Source organism: Cupressus sempervirens, chromosome 4 (assembly GCF_028749045.1).
Source record: "Cupressus sempervirens isolate cs-2001-9-10 chromosome 4, ASM2874904v1, whole genome shotgun sequence".
In the NCBI taxonomy this organism is placed as follows: domain Eukaryota; kingdom Viridiplantae; phylum Streptophyta; class Pinopsida; order Cupressales; family Cupressaceae; genus Cupressus; species Cupressus sempervirens.
Window position 1 is genome coordinate 708,090,265 of NC_143121.1, and position 21,638 is coordinate 708,111,902.

General features: G+C 38.7%; 1 protein-coding gene across 2 annotated transcripts in view; it reads right to left on the reverse strand.

Moving 5' to 3' along the window:
• Nucleotides 1–586: 586 nt before the first annotated feature.
• LOC149563233 (uncharacterized) overlaps nt 587–21,638 on the reverse strand; it is a 63,428-nt gene continuing 42,376 nt past the window's right edge. For both annotated transcript variants that reach the window (XM_089826604.1, XM_089826605.1), the window contains exon 2: nt 587–2,053. In XM_089826604.1, the coding sequence (XP_089682730.1) occupies nt 880–2,037 (1,158 nt within the window). In that variant the 5' untranslated portion in view covers nt 2,038–2,053 and the 3' untranslated portion in view covers nt 587–879. The remainder of the gene's footprint in view (nt 2,054–21,638) is intronic.

The window sequence follows — 21,638 nt, forward strand, 5'->3', positions numbered from 1 at the left end:
GACCAGATTGTGATTTATGGAAGCGGTGAAGTGGACTGTTTAGATCCTATAATTCAAAACTATGCTCCACATTTAAACAATGACTGATACTTTACAAACTTCGGTGAAGAGGGACTTTTCCAGTCTCTGATCAATTCCACACTACAGAGAGGCACAGTCACTGGTATTTTTTCAGTTTGAATGACATGGTAAGTGAGCTGCTGGATCGGCGTTCCAATTTTAATTGGGATTTTATTACAACAGAAGCGGTCGACAATGTCCACGCTGCCCAATATGGTCTGCAGTCTATACAACACCGCAACATGCTGAGATAGTACGAGTATTGGATCCTACGGGTGCACACTCGAGCAAAACTCCTCATACACAATAGGTGCAAATATTTACATGTTAACTAAAAGTATATTCAACATAGCTATCTCCTTAAATTTTCTCCTCCAATAAACAGTAGATAAGTATGTTCCCAAAAGCTATTTTAAAGTCAAATATTTTTGCTTCCATTGTTAATAAATACTTGAAATGTTGCATAATATTAGTTCTAAAATTCAGATTCAATTCAGAAATATTTGACTTTCTAAAAAATTGCAAGTTTGTGAGTATTAAAAATAAATGTCATTTCCATTTCCAGTTTCTCTATCAAAGAAAAGTAACAACTTGAGTATCAGAGACCTACAGCTGACCTCGTGAAATCTAGAAAAAAATATAATCTGGAAAATGAATTTCTAATATTACCTGGTTTCCCTATATATAACTGAAAAAACACACACATATCAATTAAGTATTGTAAGTGATCACAAAATAGCTAATAGAAAGATCTACACATTGAAAACCAAACTGAGAATTTTGTTTTTCCTTGTAGACAGTACTATAATCTTTCAAAATTCATTTTCCCAAAGAGGGAATTTCCTTCGGCTGCTTGAATTCACGATATATGCCTAGGGCCCATTTTTTATAAAGGTCCTTGATCGTCTGGGGCATGCAAGCCAATGCCGCAATGTCTAGCACATTTCCTTGTCCTTTTTCAAGATCCAGATTAGCCAGATGGCCGAGCACCAATGCTAAATGGTTTGCATTCTTTGTCTGGATATCAGCAAATGCAGTTTCATCATACAGCCGAGAGTACATGTATGTCTTCTTATCACGGTCTGTCTTTTTAAGCTCACTCTCATCACCCTCGAACTTTGTAAGGATGATCTCTAGACAGGCTATGGCATTTTTTGTCTGTTTGATTCGGCAAGCAGAGAGAAGCTTTGGAGTATCGGGCATAAGGAATTCTTTCACTTTAAAGAAGAGAGGGACACAATGCATTCCTGTATATCTTACATGTTCTTCAAACAGGAGAGTCAGCATGCCCTTATGGTCTTTTATATCTGGGAAGTGGTATAGGAGATTAGCAAATGTTGCCCTACAGACTTTTGACTTAAGCAGTAAATGCAGGTCATCAATCACCTGGTTCCTGATCTCAAAGTTAAGTATGGGGAAGCTTCTTTTGTGGAAATTGGGGTATGCTCTAATGATCGCTTTCCAGGCCTTTTTGAAGTTTTCTTTATCTTTTGTAAACATTCTTAGAATCGAGGCGCAGAAAAAAGTACCTGCCTTACATATATCAAGTTCTGAGGAAGGCCACTTTATGTTGCTCGTAACATTTGTGTCAGTCATGGTGTCGTCGTCTAGGCTATCTACTGTCTGAGCAGTGGGCAAAGAACATTTTCCTACAGAAGGATAAATCCGAGTGAATGTTGCCTCTGGGCCTACGATATTCCAAGCTATCTCTATTATTTTTCCTACATCCTGTTCTGATACTCCAGTCTCTAGATGTTTGAAAACCTCCTTTATTCTTTGGGCAAGACTGGTCTGATCAAAAGGCCGAAGATGTAGTCCATCTTGTTTGCACAGTCTGTTGTCGTCCCAATCAGTACTTGAAACGACCCTTGCTGGCGTATAGCTGATATTTTTATACTTATCTTTGACATGTAGCTGTAATGGTTGTTTTGTACTACCTTGTTCTGGTGGTTGTTGACTCCCTGATGCTCCAGACATGGTAGTTCTCTCCAACCTGCCGATGCAATGATTAGAGAAATTGCTGGGATCAGTGTGCTTTTTTTAGATTTTGCTCTCAAAAATTGAAATATTTTATCAAATAAAAAAATTTAATTAAAAAGGTAAACCAGGGTGAGGTGTACCCCTGCTTCCAATCCCCATTGAGAAAAACCAGAGCCCCAATTCCAAGAAGCTGAATAAGGGAAGATTGGAAGGTGTGAAGGGCCCGGTGAAGAGGGTGCCTCTACTACTATATGGCTATGTAGGGAGAGTTCGCATGGCCCCTACTATTTGAAGGGGGAGGGTTATTCTGTGGTCCCTATTATTTGAAGGGCAGTTAAGAGCATATGTATATTGCCAGTGCATGCAATGGTAATTTAATTGTGAGGGGTTAAATTGGGGTGGGAGGACCTTGCTATTCTAAAGGGTGTTAGAATCTGAAAAGATTAATATACCAAAAAACTAGTGCAAAAAATAAATGTCTAAACTATGAATGCAAATGATACAAAATCAAAATAGCAACACAGAGTTAGTCTCCAAGAGAGTAATGCAAATGCTAGAAGCAAAATAACATTAAGAGGATGCAAAAACAAGAGATACAAATACAAGCCAGGTAGCATGCTTATATAGGCTAGGAAGAGGGAGGAGGTGGCAACACGAACCAATGAGGAGCAACCATCTATCGGATTAAAGAGTGCAAAGTATCTTCCCAAGATAGCTAATGGATTCTCACATGTAGGAAGGTGACACCTTGCAACCATTCACCTACTAAGACATACTTTATTAACCTAAGCGAGATTATTAGAAGTGTAGGAAAAACCTAGCAATATAGGGAAAAATAAATAGCATACTAAGAAATAAAAAACTACACTAACACCCCCCCAATAAGCAAAGCTTAGATGGATGTAGAAATGGATCCCGGCAAGTCAAGCCTAATGAGGTACCCATGTACAAAAGATTCCCCAAAAGAGATAGAAAAGAGACCCCCCAAAAAAAGTCAAGACTCCGAGTGAGAGGAAGAGGCCCCCACAAAAGATGAAACATCCCGCACCCCCAGCAAAGCTCGCAAATGAAGGAACTTGCTCTAAATGAAGGGTTTGGTGAAGATATCAGCAACCTACTCGGAAGTCGGACAATAGCAAAGGTCAATGACGTGACCATGGATGAGCTCCCAGATGTAGTGCATGTGGACCTCCATGTGTTTGGTCCGCTAATGATGAACCGGATTCCGTGAGATCCTAATGGCACTCTAGTTGTCGCAAAATATGACTGATGACCGTCTAATTTGGATACCAAACTTAGTGAGAAGATGTTGAAGCCAAATGGCCTCAGTGGCGGCATTTACAACCCCCCAATACTTGGCCTCAGTAGAAGATAGAGCAATAGCAGACTGCTTTTTGCTTGACCAACAAACAGGACCTGAACCAAGTGACAAACCATATCTTGAAGTAGACTTGCGATCCTGAGAATCACCTGCCCAATCTGAATCTGTGTAGCCCACCAAATCAAACTCAATACCTGTTGCGTAGTGAATCCCACAACTGTGAGAACCTTGAATGTAGTGAAGGATCCGCCTAGCTGCTTTCTAGTGCAGCTAATGGGGCTCCTACATGAATTGAGAGACCATGCCTACAGCATATGAGATGTCAGGTCTCATATGAGTTAGATAAATGAGACTCCCAACAAGTTGGCAGTACAAAGTGCCATCAACAAGTGGAGAAGAACACTAAGCCTCAAGTTTGACTCCAAAAAGGAAGGGAGTCGGAGCAGGCTTACAGTCAGCCATATGAAACTATGTGATGGTGACCTCGGAAGGAGACTGAAAGATCTCAATCCCGAGAAAGTAATGCAAACCCAAGTCAGTCATCAAAAAACCGTCCTGAAGGGCCACTTTGACAACCTTAATGGTGGGTGAAGAACTTCCTGTGATCAGCAAGTCATCAATATACAAAACCAAAAATAGAAGTGAATCACGCTGTTGCAAAATGTAGACATTAGGATCAGAATGGCACCGATTGAACCCAATTGATAGAAGGGAGGAGTCCATCTTGGCATACCAGGCCCGAGGAGCTTGTTTGAGGCCATAGAGAGACTTCCAAAGACAAAACACAAGTGAAGAATCTTGAAGGAAGCCCTATGGCTGCTCCATGTAGATCTCCTCATGAAGGTCACCGTGAAGAAAAGCACTCTTCACATCCATCTGATGTACTTCCCAACGATTAGCTACAGCAATGGCAAGAACAATTCGAATGGAATTCATTCGGACAACTGGTGCAAAAGTCTTAGAGTAGTCAATCCCAAGAACCTGGGAGAATCCTTTGGCGATCAAGCGAGCCTTGTGTTTGTCAATTGACCCATCTGCTGCAAATTTTGTCCGATAGATCCACTTACATCAAACAAGTTTTCTTCCCTTAGGAAGAGGGACAAGATCCCAAGTGTGGTTCCTCATCAAGGAACTATACTCTTCTTGCATAGTTGTATCCCACTCAGGAATACCAGAAGCCTCATGAAAGGACTGTGGATCTGAGGTAGTAGCCATGAGGACATGTGGAGCATCTTGGAATTGTGAACGAGTTTGCCTGGTGTCTAATGGATCCCCAACCCAATCACCTGCGGACTGTAAGATCTGTCTAGTCCAAAGTGGACTGGAAGATGGAGAATTTGGAGGGGAATCATTAACCTCTAAATGATGACTAGGAGAGGAAGGAGGTGAGTTCTCTGAATCACTTTCTGCATCAAAAGTGGAGGTAGAAGACTGTTCAAGTGAATCTGACTCATCAAAAGATCTGTCATGTATTTCAAGTGACGCCAATGTCAAAGTAGGAGTTGGAGAAGTGATAGAGAGTGAGCTTGAAGATCCCTCCTCAAACTGAACACTCCTCTCAATGAATAACTCATGTGTAGTAGGGTGGAGCAACCGATAACCCTTCACACCATCAAGATAACCTACAAATATGCAAGGTTTTCTTTGTGGATCCAAGGCCTTACATTTCTCTGCAGGAATGTGGGCCCATGCAGGAGAGCCAAAAACTCAAAAGTGCTTAATTGATGGTTTTCTTCCTCGTGTCTTGTTTCCTTGCCTCTTGTTGTCCTCTTCATATTATCCCACCTTGCAACAACAAATTGTTGTGTTTTCTTGCCTCATTTTCTTCTTTTGTCACCTCTTGTGTTCTTGTTGAAACCTTTGTGTCTTGGCTCACAACCAAAGCGTTTCTAACACAACATGATATTTTGTTTGTTGACGTGTTTTCTTCCCTGTTGTTTTTCCCGCTTTTAACTCCTTGTGTGATAAACACATTTTGTCGTCATCCTTTGTGATGTGGTTGAACCTCATTGACTGTCCTGTTTTCCAGCTGTCATTAATTGTCTACTATTCCGACCTTATCCGCCCATTCAGTCTTACGCTTGGATCCGTCAAAGATCCACATCCTCTATTGACAAAATGACAACTACCACCTACATCCCTTTTTGTCCCTTCTGTCTAGTCATGTACTTTTTAATGTATGATTTTATGTGCATGCACGTATAGCACATATAGTACGAAGTGTCTTTTTTTGTGTCAAGACAATGACTACCCATAATTAAATGTATCCCTTATTCTAAAATGCAACCAACCATGTGATGCTACATCAGTTGTACACGCATAGGACTCCCTTTTGAACTAGATTGAGCTCAATATTTTTTACGCTGTTTTGTACACCTTCGCAAAAAGCATGCTGATGTGGCATCATATTTGATGATGCGACCCTGAAATGTTAGTAGAAGCAGGGTACAAGACAAGTTGTTGGAAAAAAATGTTAGAGTTATTTTTTATTTCCGCAAAAGATTTTGAGAAGCACTATAGGGTGTTCAACTAGTAGGTCATCTCTGCATGTTTCATCTCCCCAAACATGCATTCGATTTCATTTACAAACTGCAAGAGGCAGTGCTTTTGAGATAGTCACTACCACATTAAATGGAATTAACGAGATGTAAATAAATCAGATTTCAGACATATTTTAATTTAATGTTATTTACCAAATCAAAAGTGACAGTTATTTTTTCATTCTCCACTAAAAATGATGGTGTAACCAAACTCTAAAAATCTATCATTTGTATGGGTGGGAGTGAACTATAAGCTTTCAATCCTATGATAACAACACAATAAATGTAATGTTTTTTTCAGTCTCATTAGTATGTAAGAGAGCCTACCTGAAGATTAAAATTGCTTTGTGGACTTCAAAAATGCTGTCGATACTACTACTTGGGACAAACTATGGATTAGAATGGAGGATCTTGGGATTCTAAATGAGTAAAGAGAAGTTGTCCATAAACCATATAAGCAGGTTAGCACTAAAATTAGAACGAAAGAGGGTATATTTGAGTGCTCTAGTAGCAACATTGGCATCAAACAAGGATGTCATATCTCTCCCACATTGTTTGGTTTATATATTGATAAACTACAAAGATGGTTAAACAACAATAAACAAGAAGGTGTTCAGCTAATGGAATATGTTAATGCAGATGATATTATTCTAACTATGAAACCTTCCCAAAGATTGTAAGAGCATTTGAAAGCTTTAGAGCTCTTTTGCAAAAGATTGGGATGCAAAAGAACCCCAACAAAATCAAGGTCGTCTTTTCCTTGAGGAAGAAAAAACAGCAAAGTAGATTTATATTTGAGAGAAATTCTTTGGAGATAGCAGAAGAATACAAGTATCTAAAAATTGATTTTCACAACAGGCCCAACTATGAACCATGTAAGACAAAAGGATTCAAGTGGGGCAGAAAGCATGTTACCCTCTTTGAACAGGTGCAAGAAAGCAGGGTTACTGAATTAGGAATCCAAAAAGACATTTTGGTTTGTTTGGTTGGTTGTGCCAAATTGCCAATTGTCCTCTATGGATGTGAGGTTTGAGAGAGTAGGAAATTAAACCACAACTGGAAACAATTAAAAAGGACCCAAAAACACTTGATCGCCAGCAATCTCAAAGTCAACGATGCCATATGTGACCCATTTAGCTAAGGCTGGTATGTTTCTAATGGAAACATTGGTAATAATCCATTTGCTAAGTTACCTAAAAAAGGTTGAAAGCATGGATAAGCATCACTAGCCCAAAAGGGTTGTTGAAGAGGAACTAAAATGCACAAAGAAGAGTTGGAGGAAACAAAACAAATGTGGATTAACAAGTGGGGAATTAGGTGGCACGAATGCCCTAATGATGCAAGAGCATCTTGCATGGGAAAATTATCAAAAAAAAATTAAAATTTTAAAAAAAATTGTGGAAGAGAGAGAAAGTGACAAAATTAGAGGAAATAAATAAATAAATAAAAAGGGAAAAAGGAGAAAAAGAAAAAAATGAGGAATTTCTATTTTCGAGGTGCATAGGTGGCATAAAATAAAAAAATAAGAAATTAGTTGTCATTCCATTAATCAAGGTGTGTAGGTGGCATCTTAGAAGCTTGTGGAAAGTTTCTTAAATCTTGCATTTAATATTTGTTGTGATCCATAAAGGAAATGTAATTTTCTAATTGGGCCACATGGTGGTGCTTAGTTGTAATTCTAGAAGGTTATGGAAGTTGTAGAAGGTTGTGGATATTGTATAGGAGGAAATTCTACAAGGTTGTGGATAAGTCATGCATGGGGTGGTAAGTGCCTATTTAAGCAAGGCATATGAGCATTTCTAATCAAGCTTGAGAAGTGGAAGCTCGAGAAGGAGAAGCTCGAGAAGAAGAAGCTCGCGAAGTAGAAGCTTTGGAAGGAAATCTTGGAAAGGTGAAAGTTGTCGAAGGTGAAGCTTGGAAAGCTTGGAAGGCTTCAAGGTGTGAAAGAGAAGGAGGAAGTGAAGAGTGAGTTTTCCTGAGTCTGTGGACAGAGCACCGAATGTGAGGCAGTTTACAACAGGATTATGGTGGAGTTGTGAGTGTAGACAGAGCGCCGAATGTGAGGCAGTTTATGCTTGGATCTTGGATAAAGTTGGAGAAGAGCTAGTGGCTGCAGTTTAGAAACAAGAAGGTTGCTTGGTGGCTTGCGAGCACTAGTTGAGATCTTGGAGGTTTCTACCAGGGTGTGGATCTGGACTAGCTTGGACTTGGATTGGATCTTGAGAGATCTTGCAGAAATGTTATTGTAATTGCTATTGGATTTTCAAATATAATAAAATTTCATGGGAAGCATTTTATCTCTCTTTGTCTCATATTGTTGCATTCTTGGTTATGAGTTGGTAGGGTGGTGTGGCCCTTCATCAAGTGGTATCAGAGCAGTATTTTATCAGTGGTATCAGAGCGTACCTTCATCACCTAACATTGAAATACACAAGATGGTGCTAGTAGACAAAGCAAATTAGTAGAAATAAAAAGCGTATTATGCCAAAGAATTCAACCTCGCATGGAAACATGATGAAAAAGGAGACAAGGGTTTACAAGCTTGCAAATTTCCTAGTCAAGATTCATAATAGAAGAGCGATTCATAATAGAAGAGCTTACATGGAAAGAAATCTAAATATCTACTAATGTTGAGGGTCTGGTCCCTTAGAACACTTAGTCCTATGGACATCATTAAGAATCCTTCATTCATTCATTCATCCATTTGTTACATAATCTAATATTTACCATTCCACTTCAACATCTATGGGACACGTAACCTTCCTATTTGGGCTTTAAAATTCAACAGAAAAGGGCAAAAAATTCAGCATGTATAGCCTATCTACTAATCATCTATTTTATTATTAATTTAGAGAGCCCGCCTTTCAACTTAAATTTTTTTTTTTCACCTATGCAAGTATGATATAGTTCCTTTCAATTTTGCTCCAAATAATCTTTAATAATTTTGAAATGAAAACATAATACTTGGGTTTGTGAAGGAATAGCTTTTAAGAAGAAAAAAAAGATGAAATTTGATTTCAAGAAGACATGATATTATCAAATTAGATTGCAATTTAAAATATAATCCGGTATAAAACCTTTTTTGAGAAGATGTTTAATAGAAACTGATTATATGACATTTTTCTATTAAATGTTCATATGAACAAGGCAAAAGTAGACAGCATCTCATTTCTATTGTTTTGCCAATTAGTAAATTCTAGTTTTTTAGAGGTAGAAAGGCCTCAGCATTTATCTAGTTAGTCACTTTAAAATCTCAAATCTCAATCAAGGTCTTCTATGTTGGTCATTCTACAATGTCAATGCCAGTTCACAATCATACTCAACTAATTTAAAGTAAAAATATGCAGTACTTTGGCTATATATATATAAAGAATAGTAAAGTGTTCTACAATACAATTTTCAAGATACTAGCTGAAGAGATCTCACTTAAAAATACACTATTCATTAACCCCCAAGAAAAGAATGACAATATTCAAGCACCAATGATATCTCTATAATCCTGTCATCCTATCTTTTTCGTTCCTACAAAATTTATTTGTCATTTCATTTATTTTTTAAATATCTTTCATATTTAAAACTAAATTACCTGCTTGAACTTGATACATGAACAAATAGAATTTTTTTTTGTAGGCTTTTGATGCATTTGGGTGGGTGTGCATATATATATATATAGACAATATCTTTATAATATTTTTTGTTATTTTTATTCAAAGGTCAATGTAAATATTCGATACTTTCTATTCTACGATAGTTTCATAATAAAAACATCGTCTTTGTACAACTATAAACGGTTGTTTTATTATTCAGTTGATTCACTCATTATTTCACCAATTACTTGTGCAAAATGGCATCAAAGCAAAGGATATTCTCAGGTCATCTCTGTCTTAAAGCCCCAACACGCCTCTGTGGCTCATTCTGGAATTTTTTGGCTCTCAAATTGACCATTCTTTGGTTATTTTTAGACTTTGAGTTTTCTTCCTTGTGTCTTGTTTTCCTGCCTCTTGTTGTCTTCTTCGTATTATCCCACCTTGCAACAACAAATTCTATGTTTTCTGGCCTCATTTTCTTCTTTTGTCAACTCTTGTGTTCCTCTTGAAGCCTGTATGTCTTGGCTCACAGCCAAAGCATTTCTAACATGACGTGATATATAGTTTGTTGACATGTTTTCTTCCCTGCTGTTTTTCCTGCTTTCAACTCCTCACACAATTTACTCATTTTGTCGCCATCATTTGTCATGTGTATAAGCCTCATTGACTGTTCTGTTTTCCAGCAGTTACTGTTTGCCTACTTTTCCGAACTATCCACCCATTTCCATTTCACTCTAGGATCTGTCAAACTAACAACATCCTCTATTAACATGACGACAACTCCCTACATTCCTTTTTGCCCCTTCTGTCTGGTCATATGCTTTTTAATGTATGATTTTAAGTGTATGCACGTATAGCATGTACTGTGCAATAGTACAATGTGCCTTTTTTGCATCAAGATAGCCAGATCCAATGATGCCTATGCATAATTAAATGAAATGTGTCCCTTACTCTAAAATGCAACCAATCATGTGATGCTGCATTAGTTGTATAGGTCTCCCTTTTGAACAACAATTGGACTCATTTTGTCGCCATCCTTTTGTTAGCATGAATGCTGATGATATTCCTATGGGGGAGTATGTTAGCATTGCTGAGTACATTGGGGAGATTGTTGTTATCATCACATGTTGCATTCATGGCAGTGTTTGTCATTGATGTCAACAAACTAATTATTTTGTGAAGAACAACAGAGTAGCAGCCTGAGATTGAGACAAGGAGGTTCGAGGATTGAAGATGAGGATATGCGCAGTTATGGGCATGTTCTACAAAGTGTCCTAATAAACGAGGTTAAGTGTGTGTACGGAAAGTTAAGGACAGTTGACAGTTATTTGAGATTTACAAAAGACAGTATACAGACAGAGTTAGCAAAGAACAATTACTGGTACTTGGATTATATCTCCTAACAGAGATAGTATCTTGATGAGTGAAGTTAGACAGTGATAGAAGACATCCTGAAGATGACATCAAAGAGTGCACGAAGTTTGAGGTCACACGTGTGAAGATTTAAGAAAAATGTGAGCCGATAGTGTTATGTAATTATGGAAAGAAGTATTGTAACGTGTATTATGAATTGGGAAAGCCTCAAGGCTGACTCAATTGCATATATAAGGACATGGTATAAAGTAAAGTCACTTTCCTTGTGGTGGAGGAGATGTGAGATGAATAAAGTGAATAAAGAAGCAAGTAAATGTGAATAAGCGATCTAAGGGATTAATTGGATGCAATCTTGAGGATCTGGTATCGAGATCAAAGAAGAGTTGTTAACCATTTCTATTAGTTATTAAGAATAATACAAAGGCCTGTTGAGCAATGAGTGTGGTGGTCTTGCCCTTGAAGTTGTTTGGACAGTGGGTCCTTCTGCCTTTTACAACTCCTAACAAGGTTGTAATATCCTAACAAGGACTCATATGTACTGAATGTAATTCATTGCCTCCTAACAGGATCCATCCTCTTACAAGGAATTTATATATTAGTACATCATTTTGTGGGTACCATCCCCACCAAGATTTTCCCTTTGATCAAGGGTTTCCCTAGTTAACAAATTTGGTGCTATCTTGCATGGTTATAGTGTGGTTGTCGCATCTACTGTTTAAATGTTTTGGAATTAAAGAAGATAAAGTTAATTGTTTTTGGAATCTAAAAATTTACTAAAGTCATTTTATTAACTCTGCTTTCAACTGATATTTAGACTGCACTTTAGGCCTATGAGAGTTCTAACTTCGTTAGAAAACCCCATTGCTAACATTGTAAATGTTGGATACGTGACGCCCAATGATCACGATCTTTCACCTTCTCCCATCTCTTCAATTGTTAGCTGTACATGCTTCTATAAATGGCTGTGCACATGCCATTGATGTCGTATTGGAAAACATTAATAAGAGGTTTAGTGGACGTAGGCAAATTTGTCAAATCACTATAAATTTGTGTGTTATGTGTTTTATCTCCATTTTTTTGTCGTTGTCCTAGATATATTTGTTAATTTAATCTGCTCAATTAAAACTTACCATTGGTATCAGAGCTTTGTTGAATCCAAGGAGTGGATATGGAATACAGCAATGCCCTTATTTTGACTTCAACACAACAAAAGTTGCAGCAAATGATTGGATGCTCGACAGAGAAGCATCATTCCATACTAGCCAGCATAGGGAGTTTCTCAGAACTTTTCAAAGCGGCAATTTTGGTAAGGTATTTCTTCCACATAATGAATTTCTATATATTGTTGGAAAAGGAGACGTTTTGTTAAAACTAGCATGGAAATAATTGGCCACTACAGGATGCCAAGTATATTCCTCATCTCAAAAAAAAAATTCTATTTCAGTTAGGCAATTGTTTTCTCAAGGTTGTAATGCCAAGTTAGAATCCAGTAAATGGAAAGTGTCAAAAGGGTCCTTGGTAATTGCAAAAGGAAGTAAAATACATACTTTATATCTGGTAGAGACTCTCAAATAAAGTGGGAGCTATTCGCAACAGTAGTGCAAAGCAGTGGCACAAGTTTCTTAGGCATCCACATCAACAAGATGTTAAAAAGGAGCAGAAAAAATGTAAAGTAAGAAATTGGGAAGTGGATGTTCAAAATTATGATTTTAAGAATCAAAATTGCAATTCTGCATATAAAAAATTACAAGGAATAGTATCTGCTGTTGCTGAATGTGAAACATCACCAATGGAAATAGATAAGGCAGATTGTTTAGAGCAGGTCAACTATATGGCACTGTTATCTGCACCCAATAATCAGGAGCCTTTTGAGTCTCTTCATATTCCTAAGGATGTCAAGAGTCATTGGAGAAGCTCCATTAAGAAGGATGTGGCTAAGGAAATAATGATTCCAATACAAAAGTTTGATCCTTTACATGCAGCAGCAGGAAATTCCATGGCAGCAATTCATGAATGGGTTGCAGTAGCAGTTGAAAAGGCAACAGAAGCCAGGCATAGTGGCACCAAGACCAATAGCAACTATAAGCTGAATTTCAGAAAGATGTTCTTCAAGACAAAGCTTTGCTCTAAGTTTAGAGCCGGCACTTGCCCCTGTCTCAACAATTGTAATTTTGCACATGGGATGGAAGAGCAACGAAAACTGCCCCAAAATTAGCAGGAAGTCGTTGCCCAGCTGGAGGAGCTGAGTCTCCAAGTTGACAGATGGAATGAGGAAAGGAATAGCCATCATCATCATCAACAAAATCAGATGATGGTGACAGTAATACCATCACTCAACCCTTTTGAAGTAGTCATTTTTTACGGCAGAGATGGAAATGGGGCCGGGTCTACTTCATCGTGACGGGCTGAAGTTGTGAAGCAAACTCTACGAGAGAGCCTACAGAGGCTAAAGAAAACACCTTATAGAGAGGAACCTCAAGAGAAAATGCAGCGGCTTAATGAAGAATGTATAATAGCCATTGTAGAGAGACAAGCATCCGATGATGCCAATGAAATCAGAGAAGTAGAAGAAGCAATTAATGCAGCCAAATCAATGTTAAGCACTAATGATGGTGGCTTAAATGAGATTTCATCAATTTCGGTTGATTCCATATCTGAGAATAATGTGCAAAATCCTGTACAAGCACAAGTTCTAGAAGCTGAACAGTCTACCACAAAGAATAACTTTGTTTGGATAATGAAGAGCATGGCTAGATTTTCAAAGAGGATTGATGCATGAGACCTAAGTTACCATATTCGCTCAAAAACCAGGAAATTTGAAAATCAATTCACTCAAATTCAAAGTCAGTTTGAAATTGTTACAAATTTGCCTGTTACCATCAAAATTCCCTATAAATTTGTAATTTCGAACCTTGGCCGAATTTGGAGGAATTTTGAGTGAATTTGGTTGCCGTCAGCGGAGCCCAAGAGGAATGTGAAATAATTTTTGGGCGAATTTTGAGGCCACATCATCTTATTTACTTGTCAACTTAGTTTTAGGTAGCGATTTACATATTAAAACCTAAAACAACGCTGTTTGAGATTTTTCCATGTAACCCGCATTTGGCAATGACAGTTTGGGATTTTTGGTAGCGGCAGTGTGGATGCGTATGTTTGTTGTTGGCTTGGTCAGGTCCCCGTTGGAAGGAGCTCGTCCCCATTTATTGGCTTGGTCTGGATATTATTTGATGATTTTTTGTGATACATTGATATTTGATCCCATATGAGTCTATGACTGATGACTGATTAGTATTGTTGACATTGGTGTTTTAAAGTTTTTAAACCGAAACATTCATATGGTGGTGTATTTTGACATTTTATCATGCCATTCGAACAAAATCGTTAATATATGTGGTGTTGTATTTTGCTAAATTGCTTTATATTAGCACAGTTGTGTATGAACTTGTTTGTTGCAGCATATTTTTACATATATATAAAAAAAAATTACAAAAAATTCTTGTACAGACGAACCCAAACCCAGCCCAAATTTTTTTTGAGCGAATTCCAAACCTGAATGTCCAACCCGCATCCGAACCAGAATCTGAACCCGCAACTTAGCATAAGAGGTTCAAATCCCCAAGGAGATCTGCTTAATAGACCCTGTGATAGAGTGCGAGGCTGAGATGACCACAAAGAACAGCAATCGTCAAAAATTGGACCATTTGGATTTTCCCATGAAGGGTGCAGACTGTTTCAGATTTATCTTGGATGAAAGCCTAGCAGAAGACTACATCAATTCTAAACTGCTTCGAAGCCAGAAGTTTTGTTTCTTGCTTACAAGGATATTAATACTGTGGGTGACGGGTGCAAAGCATCTGTATATTTTCGAAATTTGTCTTTAGAAAGCATGGACAAGGCAATGTTTGGCAAGTAGAAAAGATACAATTAGGCTTGGGAACAACAGAATGATGCAAAAAGGGAAAAGGATGTAGAGTGGAGACAACAAGAAGAGCTTTGTCATCTTGAACTTGAGATAGATTGCCGGGGACAGGAAAAGCTTGCAACAAAGAATAAGTGCTGTCCTTTGGTTGTACAGGCAAAGAAACATTTGCCCAAGGTTCAATGGAGGAGTTTACAGGAATGTGAATCATCAGATCAATTTTTGAGAACTGTCAAAGCTTGTTTTGAGCCAATTGATGTAATGGAAATGGCAGCATGTTCTCATGAATATAGGCTTTGTAAGTCACTTTATGGATCATCATTATCCACCAAGTTCTACGGGCACCTTACTCAGAAGGGAACAGGAGGTGATTTTTCTGTTAGAGGTACCATTAAAATGTTTTGGGAGCCACATGATACTTGGGTCAATATGTTGACCAGTAACTTGAGAAAGTGGGTTCTCAAGTTAGATGTTTAGAGAACTCACCAAGTTCAGTCATCAGACACCAGACAAGGAATCTGATTGTGTCATCATCAACTGGGCGATATGAGATTGTGGAGTTTTATAAGCTAACTTCAGTGCTATATGATGAGGACCGTATAGAGCCCCTGGGAGAGTATTTCTGTCAGTAAAGACGAGGAAGAAGAGTCCTCTACTGGATAATTTGATGGCCAAGACATGGGGATGATGCCTCAAGCTGAGATGAGAGTTGATGGAGGATACATTGTATTGGAGTTTCCTCACTGTGAATTTGGTTCTAGTTGGAAGGGATCCGGAGGCTACCATGGAATGTCTATCTCCAACAGCTTCAAACTTATCAATTATGCTAGTAAGGTTCTGAGTATGGGTGTGGAGGTGCATTCTGATCTGCACAAGTAACAGATATTTCAGACAACAAAGTGTTTGGTAAAAATGGTGTTGCCTAAGTTTGGGCAATTGCAGTTGCAAAGGTTTACAGATAGTTATGTAATAGATGATCTGTTATCCTTTTTGCAGGCTTTCTCAATGGCATTCGATAAACCTAGCCAATTTCATATAAAACACAAAGAGAGCTCAAGTCATGCTATGGCAATTGAGAGGTGGAAATTTGTAGAACCTCTTGTCGGAGCTCCTGTAGGTTTAAGTGAAAAAGATATTGAGCAGTGGGAGTGGATAAATGGGGAAACACTCATGAATGTGACTTGCTTTCAAATAACATTGGAAGTGTTCCTGAACTTGGATTTATGGGTGAGTTTGCACCTATAAAAGTTGTAATAGAAGACATTACGGTGTTAGATGTATTCACTCTGACAGAATTTGGAGAAGGCTCATTTGAAGTGATCTTGAACAGAGTTTGGCACAAAAAAAAGTCCTCTCAAGGTCTGGTTATAATGTAACATTAAAGGTGAAAAAGCAGGGATGTTACTGTTCATGGCTGTACTGAATGGACTTCAAGTGGGAGATTGTTGGGTATGTGAAGTCCAACGGTTCACCTTCTCTCATATCTTCAATTGTTAGTTGTATATTGCTATGTCCGTTCTTTTTGGGGACATTAAAAATATTAAGAAGGGATGTATTGACAATATTAAGTTTGACTATGTGAGCTGGAAATTTATTTTAAAGGTCAAATTTATATTCCAAGTGGTCACAAGAGGACGAGGAGAGATAAGATGAAAAACCTAGAAAGGAAGTCGAAGGGTCACCGTTGCGAGAATAAAGAAGAAGAGACCCCTTCCCTTTGGAATGCTTGATTTTATGATTCAGTTCAGTTTTCTCTCTTGTGAGAGTTTTTTTAGAAAGCTTCAGCTTCCAGCTAGTTTGAGGATGTAGCCCCTCATGCTAGCAGACAATGGACACAAACCCATTGTCTCGGGAAACATCATTTCAAGTGTTTCATTTGCGTTTACAGGCTCTTATTCTAGCATTCCAATCTGACTATTAAATCTGTATTTAGGATTGGGTTTTTGTACTGGTTATTGTATTGTTGTTGTATAATGCAATAACGTATTTGCGGAGTTGTATGGAAGTTTCTGGTTTTAACATTATAAGTTTGTAATGCATTTCTATATACTTGAAATCCTGAATATTATTCTAAAAGCAATTGGTTATTAATTTGTGAAGAATCTTTTGGTTTAAGCATCGTATTGTATTCCATTTGCCTATATTTGAGTTTGAATATTATAATTAAGAAAAAACTAGTTAAACATCTGTTGGCTATTATACTGGATTCGATTGTGCTGGAATACATTTGCAAGGTTTTAGTTCTGGTTATTTTGTTAATAAGAGAAATCAGCAAAAATTCAGTTAGGGATATTACAGTGGTATCAGAGCTAGTTTTCCTGCCACCCTGTGAAGCTATAACAAAGCCTAGTTATTCCGCCATTATGAAGGATTACATTGAAACAATGACATTCTTTTCTGAATTCTAAATAAGATTATTTTGATGAGGTTATCATCACTTACAAAAACTAAATATTGTGAAGTTTGTATGCCTCTGCATATACACTCGGTTATTATAGGCACGACTGAGGGAGAGGAAGTGCAGTGATCCAAAGGGGGAAACTGATCTGGAAGGTTGCTACAAGAGCTTTAGACAACGTATGGGTACAGGGTGATTGAGCACCTAGAATGCTAGTTGAGATATCAAGTTTGCAACAATCAGGGGATTCATTCTATTGGCAATTGGAAGGCTCACTTTAATGTAAGTCTGTCTCCTTGGTATCAAAATACAATATTAGTGTTAGCTAGCATCGAATAAGTAACAGTATAAGGGTAGTAAGGTTGGAGGATGGTGTCTCAAAGTTATATCGTAGTATAGAATTGTTATCAATACTGGCAATGATGGCAAAGGAACTTTAAAAGTCTACACGCAAGACAGTTGAAAGCGACACATAAAACAGGTATGGGATTAGCAAACAAGATGAAGCTTTTAATACCAAGCTTCGAGAACTCTATGATAGGTATGTTTCCTCTATCATTCCCCTTGGCAATGAGGACCTTAAAGGCAATAAGGCTGATATAATAATTCAATTCAAGAATGCTCTCGATATTGATGATCCTAATGCAGCTACTGTCCATATAGAAATAGGAAGGCACATGTTTAGGCAGAGACTTGAAACAGGAGATCGTGATGCTATAACAAAGGAGCAAAAGGCATTTCAAAAGTTGGTTTATATTTCAAATATTATATTTGGAGATGCGTCAACATTCCTTCTAACCTGGAAACGGGTTTTCAACATAATTGATGCTCAAATTGAGGTTACAATATGAGACAATGCACAAAGACGTTGCAAATCACTTTGTTGGGCAACAACAATAACATCATTGCCTAAAGTTGGAACGTTTAACGTCGGCGTTGTTTAAATAGGTGCGAATAACTCGTGAGCCAAGAAAGTTATATTTGATGCAATCATGTAATGGATAATCCTTATCTGCAAGCTGTCAGAATTAACTGAGGTTTATTGGCCTAGACGTTACTAATAGAAATGGTTTCAGCCCGGGCACAGTAGAGGTTTTTCGAAGAGGCCACATGGTCCTCTCTGTTTGGGCATTTTCTTTCCATTGGTCAAGTTCTGACATTGTGTGAGAAGAAAGATAACAGGAGAAGTATAGGTGTGCGCCATGGTATTTCATAACACAATATTACTCTAAGTCTGGAAATTGCAGTCAATTTGGAATATAGTTTCATTGAGAAAGCGTAACACTTCTACCACTACCAGACATAGCTCGGACGTAACAGGAGATGTCGTGATTATCACATGAAGACAAATGTATGAATTCTTGGTAACGACATTAATATTTTGATATCTAGTGGAAGAAATTCTTAATCACCTCCATGCCACACACTCACGAGTGGAAGACAGTGGAGAAGAAGCTTCTACCGTAAGGACTTATTTGTCATCAGTAAATATTGTGTAACTGATGGATTGATGTCATCGGTAATTGTTATGTAGGTGACAGACCCCTTCGGTAATTGTTATGTAGCCAACGGACCCCTTCAGGAAGGTTCTTCGGAAAGGTATATGTACACCATGGGAAATCATTGTAATCATCATCAAGAGAAGCATTATGGAATCTCTTGGCATATGCGAATAATAAAAGGAGTACTGTTGTTCTTGTTAATTGTCTATGTGCATTAATCTATTTACCCATGCGGTAAACATTTGGCGCCATTGCCTGATGGACCTGGAACAAAGGTAGAGGAATGCAAACTAATGCCAAATCAGCTTAACAAGGATCTAAATAAGCTAAAAGGAAAAGATGGAATACGCACCACACAAGAAAATTTAATTTTGGCACAACAGGCCGAACGCAGACGGAGGTTTCAGCAAATTGCCAACGGATACTGAAGCACCAAGGAATTGTTGGAGGAGACCCGACAACGGGTGGAATTGGTGGAAGACGCAAGGGAGGAATTTTTGAACCTATATTCACCGAGGGAAGAGAATCCAAATGAAAGGAAATTAACTCACATGGCTCGAAGTGCCGAGGGAGCACGAGCGTGGAGTGAACTCTTCGTCTGCGATACACTTCCGGAACGGGAAGACCCTTCTTCACCAAAGAACACAACTATTGGAAATAAGACAACTGTTGGAGCGAGCGCTAGTGTGGGAGTGTAAAGCGCCAATGTGGGAGTGCAAAGCCATGGTGTGGGAGCACAGAGCGCCAGTGTGGGAGTGCCGAACAGTGCCGGTGTGGGAGTGTCGAACATCGCCTGTACACAATCAAGTAATAATGGCTAGACCAAAGGAGAAGTTGCCAAAGTTTGATGGTGATGGAACAGCCGATCCGATCCAACACTGTAAAACATGTGAAACAATTTGGAGGGCGAATGGCATAACAGATACAAATGAATGGATCCGACAATTTCTAGCAACTCTAAGGGGTGTCACAATTGATTGGTTTGTCGATACAGATCCTCAAAAAATAACCACTTGGGACAACATTAAAAAGGAGTTTATTACTGAATTTCAACTGTTGCACGACAACAATGAGATTGTAGTGGAGATATACAACAAAAAGCAGGGGAAAAATGAAATAGTTCAAGTATACGCCAAGAAACTAAAAGACTTAATAAATAAAATGGAAAATAAGCAGACAGATGGGCTGCAAAAGAGATGGTTCATTGAAGGACTACGCCCGAAGTTATGGAAGAAAATGAGGATTGTGCCACCATTGTCATACACTAAAGCATACAATCGGGCGATGAACTTGGAAAGTGAGCAGAAAACAAAGAAGAAGAATAAGAGTAGCTCATCCGAGTCAAACGACGATGCGTCTTCGGAAGAAGAGAGCAATGATGACAAAAAGGGCAACAAGAAGGTCCGAGCCCTCCAAAAAGATATGATCCAAATGATGAAAGAATTTAAGAACATGCAGAAAGAGATGAAGGGAAATGACCTCTAGTGCACGGAATGTAAGACAAAAGGACACACGAAAGGATCCTGTCCAAAGACCCAGTTCTGTGAGATTTGCCAAATTATGGGACATTCTTTAAAAGAATGTCCTTTCAACATGAAAACAAGAGGACCTCAGCAAGTACTTCTCACATAGGAGGCTTCTGCGGCAAGAGGGAGCGGAAACACCAGCAACGAGGGTGCCACGTCGAGAGGGTATAGAAATAATAGGTGAGGTCAAAACAACAACAATGCCAACAATAATAATGGGCGCCACAGCAGAATTCAATACGATGCGAACAGCCGCCCGATGGTGCAATGCCGCGCATGCAATTTGTGGGGCCACTTTGCCCAAGACTGTACAATGACAAATGCACCGAAGTTGTTATGCAGATGGTGCAGTCTTGGAGATCATGAGGATGCCAAGTGCCCGAAGTCAAGAGTGAATTTGATCACCATCAGGATGGACGAAGAGGAGGTTTTGGCAATCACACGAAAGCAAACAAAACTATACCCCGACCCAATGGAAGAAAACAAGAGACTAGAGGAAGTGCGGACGAAGATTGAGAAAGCAACATAGGCAGAGAAAACACATTTGAGGGACACCACAAGTACCTCGACAAGGAACTGGGCGGAACAAAACATCGTACGGTAGATACTACAAATTGAGGTACCCGTCAAAATAAGCAATATGTTGCTCACAATGCCTTAGCTCCGATTGGCACTCACAAACATCACTCCAAATGCTAAGTTACCAGGAGAACAAGGAAAGGAGAAAGAAAGTAGAGCAAGCCAATGCTACTAGCACTTACATCCAGACAGCATTCGGCAGTCGTCGAGATGGGAATTCTGGGAATGGTCTTGACAGATATAATTGTAGACGGAAGGTCCAGCATGAATGTGTTACCGGAGGATACCTAGAAGAGGTTGGGACAGCCAACATTGTGGCCACCTACATTCCAGTTGCTAATAGTGGACTAACACAACATTAAACCTCTCGACATCCTAAGGGCCCATTTGGTTTGTGGATATCAACGGGAATTAGAATTGCGCATTCTAAAAAAATTGCAATCCACTGTTTGGGTCGACGAAATGAGAATTGGAATACGAGAAAATTAGGATTCTCAATCCTCATTTAGCCCCCAATTCAAGGATTCGGTCTTCCTCTCAAATAGTTGGTATTGGCCAAATACCCATTTTAATTCCAATTTTGGATAAAATGAGCATTGCGAATTAATACAAAATGAACTTTTTTGAAGTCCGGCAGCCCTAAAATGTTGTGTTTTGGGCGCTCAAACTTATTTTCTGCCGGATGATATTCGTTTTCCCTCCATTTTAGCGCTGCAAACATTTTGCTCCAACGTCTCTGCTGGCTCACGTTGCAAGGTGCTCTCCATTTCCTCTGGTTGCAAGCTGGCTCACGATCGGCATTGTTGGAGTCTTCTTCCCAGCTAACTTTGAACAAGGTAACTCACCAATATT